Consider the following 5,927-nt stretch of genomic DNA (forward strand, 5'->3'; position numbering starts at 1 on the left):
TCATAAGCACTATGAGCGACAAAGCGAACACAGTCATAACAATAGAAGTTTATTTTGAAGTTAAAAATTAATTTAAATATAATTCTTTCGGTTTTATCATATGCGCACTCAATTTATTCGTTAAATATACTTGATATCGATAATGATTTTATATGACTATATTGATGACAATAGCTGTTTCGCTACGCCTTTGATAATGTGTATATGTGATTATATTAGTGTTAAATAAAAGGCTACTTTACATAAATGAGAGAAAGATAGAAAAGTAATCGTATACACTTATAACGAGTAAAAAAAATTGTGTGCAGAAGTGTGTGTAAAATAGAAAAAAGACATACCAGAGGCGCATTAATTATATGTAATAAAAAATAAAAATTAATTTACAAGTTATTTCACGCAATATCTTTCACGTACATATTTTAATATTTAAATATCAAAGAGATAAAAAAGTTATCAAAATATATAAAAGACTATTTATTTATCTTAAAGAAAAAAAAAATAATTCGTAAATCGTGTAAATTGCATTACGTGAGACACTTTGCATATGCGCGAAGCATTTTTTTTTGCATTCACCGTGTGTGCCTCTGGATAATGTGAGGGAAGAGTGAAGTAGAAAAAATTGGACTGTGAAAAGTGTTATTTTAGAAAAAAATGAATTATATGCTGCAAAAGATTCGTTTCTTTTTTTAAAGTAATAATGAATTATTTTTATGAAAATATTAGAGTTAAATATCGATAAACAGATCGAAGAAACTTTTGCAGTATTAATGCGAATCGGACGAATGTGGTTAAAATTTAAAAACACAAATTGTACAGCCAAAAGAAAAACAAAACAGTGTTAAGATAAGATAATAATAAGTAAGATAATAAGTAAGAGAAAAAGTAAGTACTACCGCCTGGGCTGCAGGACTTTGCCCAGCATTATCGTTATCGATAAGATCGTTATCGTTCTGGAAAATAAAGAGAAAAGACACAAGAAGATGATTGAAAATTATGTGAACATCCTTCCGGTTTGAGTATATTTAAAAAAAATAATTCAATCAATTATTTATTACTGTGTGCAAATTAATTATTACTGTTAACTGCTATTCTTTAAATGTCATTAATTCGTTTACTTAAAAATTCCTAATTATTTTGTTGTTCTAGAGATACTCAATTAAAAAATAATAAATATTGTGTTCTTTGTTATCTAATAATAATCTAATTGAAATCCATTCAGTATTTTCAGGCTTTCTATGATATACAAATATTGTTATCCAATCGATCTACCGATTGTCATTAAATTAAATTCTTTTATTGATATAAATATAACTTTTTTCAATTCAACATCGATCTTAAAAGTGATTTATATTAATAAATTATTTAAAACATATTAATAGCAATCGGTAGATCAAAAGCAGATAATCTATATTAATTACTTGCACAAATTTAGAGATACAATGTTCAAGTAATATCACATCTAATTGTTTCTACAAACATTGACTTAGCTAATATAAATAAAGAGAACAATTGTGCATTGTAAATAATTTGACTAAATAGTTTGTTGTTTCTGTCGTCCCATTTTTAATAGGACCACACAAGTGGAAAAATATTATTTTCTTCTTGTTGTTATTCCTTCATATATGTATAATTAAATTTATTTTCCAGTAAAAATTTGATAAATTTTTTCATAAGATATCAAAACTACAATTTAAATATTTAGCAGAATCTAATAAATTTAAATTAATTCAAGTTTTAGAGATTTCTCCATCTGTATTCGAAAAACTTCATTATGATATTAAAGCTCCGAGTGACCAAGCTAGACTACATGAGACTTTCAGCAAATACTCTATTCGTAAATTCATTCGCGAGCTGCCCTATCACGAGGAAGCCAATGGCAATCATTCATTTCATTCTTAATTAAGATCCTCCATTTCAATTTTCCAATTCGTTCCTTTGCAATGATAATTTAAAAAATCAAGATAAAATCATTTATTTAATAAATATTTATTTATATCGATTTATATTGTACTTTCATTTCACAAATTTGTTTAATAGGAAATAAGAAAATCAAACGGAATTCAAAAGAAAATCGTAAATGAAGGATCACGAAAGAAACTTAATACTAGAAATGCATCTTTAGGACCTGCTATCGTTTTCATGAAAAATACATAGTTAATTTGTCAGAAGAAAAAAGAGGCTCACCTGTTCGACAGGCTTTAGCTGACCAAACTTCGTCGACCTCCAACTTTCGAGTATCAGAAGGCAGACGTATATCTTACCCACGGTGAGCTTGTCTCTACTCAATTCTGAAAGAAATTGCACAATCATTAGATATTGCAAAATATATCTTATTGAATAAAGAAAAGCGAGTTTTACCTTCATTCCTAGGTATCAAAAGGTCCAACATCTTTTTCGCTTGCAAAGGCCAAATACTTCTGATCGTGTCCCGCAGCTCTTCATTGGCTTGATTCATTTCATCAGCTGGAATGAAATGAAGAGTTGGACTTACTTGCATGATTAATTGGTATTGTAAATTGGTATTGTAAAAAATAAATACATAATAAAGTATTTAAAATATGTATATTATTTAAAAAATAAATATATAATAAAGTATTTAAAATATGTATATTATTTTCTGATAATGTCTATGCTAAGATGTAATTTTAGAAAATATTTTTATAAGAATGAAAGATGTTTCTTAAAATATTTTCATTATACAAGATTATGAAAGAATTGAAAAAAAGTACATTAATCAACAACTGTTTTCTGCAAAATGACAGTAACTATTTTCCTTTTCTACACGCCACATAAATTTCTATGGACTCACCGCATCGCATTTTTATGCTGAGATTCTCGCGAATGAGGGCGAACAGCGTTGTCGTGAAGTTCACCTTGCCATCACTGTCCACCGGCATATTCATTCTGATGAGCTTCTTGTACGCAAGTCGATTTGGGCACTTGTTGCCAAACCCCAACGGCGGATCCATATTTTTTAGCATATCGTACATCTCCGTATAGTGGATCTTGCCAGTGGCGTTTGGATCATATTCAGCCCAGATCCGCACAAACTCATCGAGATGATGTGCGCCCAGAATCGACGAGTCCCGCGTAAGATAATCGAAGTTGTCCATGATGACGGCGACGAAGAGATTCAGCATGAGGAATGAACAGAAGAAGATGAACGACACGAAGTAAGCATAGGCAATGTTGGAACCGCAACCGTCCTGTTCAGACTTCTCGGCTTTTGGGTCGCAGGGACGGCCTTTTACGCAGGACAACATAATGTTTGGCCAAGCCTCGCCCGTGGCACACCTGAGAAAATCGCATATTGAGCATTTCTATTACACTTTTCATGTCAAGTCAATAAAAACAAAAACTGTGAATACTTTAGCAACCTAGCGCATCGCCAGAAAAGCCGCGATTATTATGCTAATATTCCCGATCACATGCAGACCTTCCAATTCTAAGCTAATTGATATCGCTTAAACAAAATTGCTATGAGATTAGTTAACTGCAAAAGTTATGGCGACTTGTTATGGCGACCTGAGAGTAAATATCTGCAGCTGTACAAATTCATTATTAAGATATATGCATATATATACAAAATTTTAATTTTTACAATGTATATACGTAATTTATATATATGTATATATATTACGTATATATATTGTAAAAATTAAAATTTTGTTTTGATTGACTCAACGTGCCAATTCATTAGAAAACTAACTGATAATAGTTATTAAATATTCAAAAATGTTTTGAGATTTTAATTAAAATAAAATTATATAATAATTCTTATTATAAGAAGCATTTATCTCGTTTTGTGCTGTTAAACAGTCAGAAAATAAATTAAATTTTATTATGAACAGATTATATCATAAATATTTAGTCTCAAGTATAATTCTTTTGTACTATACGAACAATCTCTCAAGTTAGTATTATTAAGCAGCATCTATTTGCAATCGCAAAACAAATTGAATTGAAAAATTCATGCAATATTTAGGCAAATTATGACATTATGTCTTTTGCAGCGCATATTAAGTTTCGGTTTCTATAATCTCCTCAGTTTCTACAATCTTCTCTTTAAAATTTTAAATGCTTTACTAAATTTCTACATATACATATATTTCATATTTGCATATAAGAATTATATAGAAATAAAAATCCATTATTAACTATTTTTTTAATGTAAAATTTGTTTCAAAATCATTATTAAGAACTAATAACAATTTTTATAATACAATTTTTTTAATCGATAATGTTTTCGTATATTTACTTCGAGACTGAGGAGAGCAAGTAATTGGGTTCCAATCTCTTTGCAAGCGCGGCATGCATAAGGCCTAATATTTTACGCAACATGAAAGGCGAACTTAATACGACGAAATCAATTCTACATGAGGCTACTGTGTGTTATTCTGTTTGCTCTGAATATGCCATGTCGTATAGCCTGATTTTGCTTTTGTGCTCGATTTAGTGCTGTGAACTTTACAATAAACATAGTTGGATCGAAGTGAAAAGGCCTGCTGTGAACATACATCCGTAAATAATACGAATTAAATAATTAGAAGACTTCGCGACTTTGGGACGTTCAACGTGAGAATAACACATTTAAAAAATGATTTAATATTTTTAGATTGGATATATATATTAATATTTGGATTATAATACTAATATTTTAACTTAAATGTAATTTTAATAAAATATCTGAATATTTTTTGAAAATTTTGATATAATTAAATCATCACAAATCTCTTTGGATGCTGTAGTAAAAATATCTAAGAGAAATTAAAATCTTTGAAATTTTTTCATAACTCAGATAAAATAAATCAACTTATGCAATATTTACAATATTTGCGATATATGCCTAACGACACATATGTGATTCAATTAATTAATTCCTCGTCACGTAGACGTCACCAAAGATCAATCTGCTTTCGCAATCCGAGGAAACTTGGATCATCTTCCGCATCGTGCTCGTAACAAAATGATAAGTGAGCTGATAGGTAGCTTGCCGCAGGTGTTGAGCGTGAAAGCTCATTCGATTGTTTTGCAAATCGCACTGATAGTCACGTGGTCAAATTCAATGGCTAAACAATTAGCTAAATTCCTCTTGCGTGGCGTTACTTACCGAAAAAGTAGCATCAGACCTTGTATGAAGCTTTGGAAATTGTTGTGCTTCGTAATAGAGGTATCAGCATCCAGCTTGATGTTACCGAATACCTGAGACCCACAGAAAGAAGAGGGCCGCAGCCAAAAGGCACAAGCGGCATTATAAATTTGCATCATCAAATATGCTTTTTTTTTTTAAATAATAAAGAAAATAATTGAAAATAATCAAAAATAATTGGAATGTCCTCTGCTTCCTTTCTCGCTGGATGATCACTAATTTTAACTTTTGTATCGCGGTTAACTTCGATCACGGTTTTGTGTATGCGTGTATAATGAGTATAGAATTCAATTCTCTAACTACAGTTTCTCATACTTTTTCTTTCAACAAGTACACAGTGTACTCGAGAGAACTAAGATATAAACAAAATTTATAGATTATAGATTAAAAGAAATAATTAAAGTACGTTAATTTACATTATTAAAAATTCTGATTTCTAAACAATTTTAACTAAATTTATTTTAACAACATTTTAATAATTAATTTTTTGCGGATGATTTCATAGCGGTATATCAATTATAAACAAATGTAAATTTATGAAAAATTATTTTTGCGCGATAAAATAATACTAACTAATATTTATTATAAAATTCATTCTCTCAAGCACTACCTAATTAAAACTTCAAGACTTTAACTTAACGCAGGCATCTATAGGGCTTACTAATTAGGATGAGTCACAACAGATTAACACGTCGAGCAGCTTACTCTCATGCCAACAAAGCATTACTCTAGAGGTAATTTACGACCATACTTTTATATATATATATTTATATATATA

General features: G+C 29.6%; 1 protein-coding gene across 1 annotated transcript in view; it reads right to left on the reverse strand.

Moving 5' to 3' along the window:
* The window catches only part of LOC108691819 (voltage-dependent calcium channel type A subunit alpha-1), a 54,521-nt gene that overhangs the window by 11,452 nt on the left and 37,142 nt on the right, over positions 1 to 5,927 (reverse strand). The window contains exons 20-24 of the mRNA XM_018199733.1: positions 5,111 to 5,202; positions 2,810 to 3,294; positions 2,359 to 2,463; positions 2,185 to 2,288; positions 894 to 950 (exon numbers count right to left, since the gene is read on the reverse strand). Coding sequence (XP_018055222.1) covers positions 894 to 950; positions 2,185 to 2,288; positions 2,359 to 2,463; positions 2,810 to 3,294; positions 5,111 to 5,202 — 843 coding nt within the window. The remainder of the gene's footprint in view (positions 1 to 893; positions 951 to 2,184; positions 2,289 to 2,358; positions 2,464 to 2,809; positions 3,295 to 5,110; positions 5,203 to 5,927) is intronic.

The sequence above is a fragment of the Atta colombica genome, unplaced genomic scaffold (assembly GCF_001594045.1).
Source record: "Atta colombica isolate Treedump-2 unplaced genomic scaffold, Acol1.0 scaffold52, whole genome shotgun sequence".
Lineage (NCBI taxonomy): Eukaryota > Metazoa > Arthropoda > Insecta > Hymenoptera > Formicidae > Atta > Atta colombica.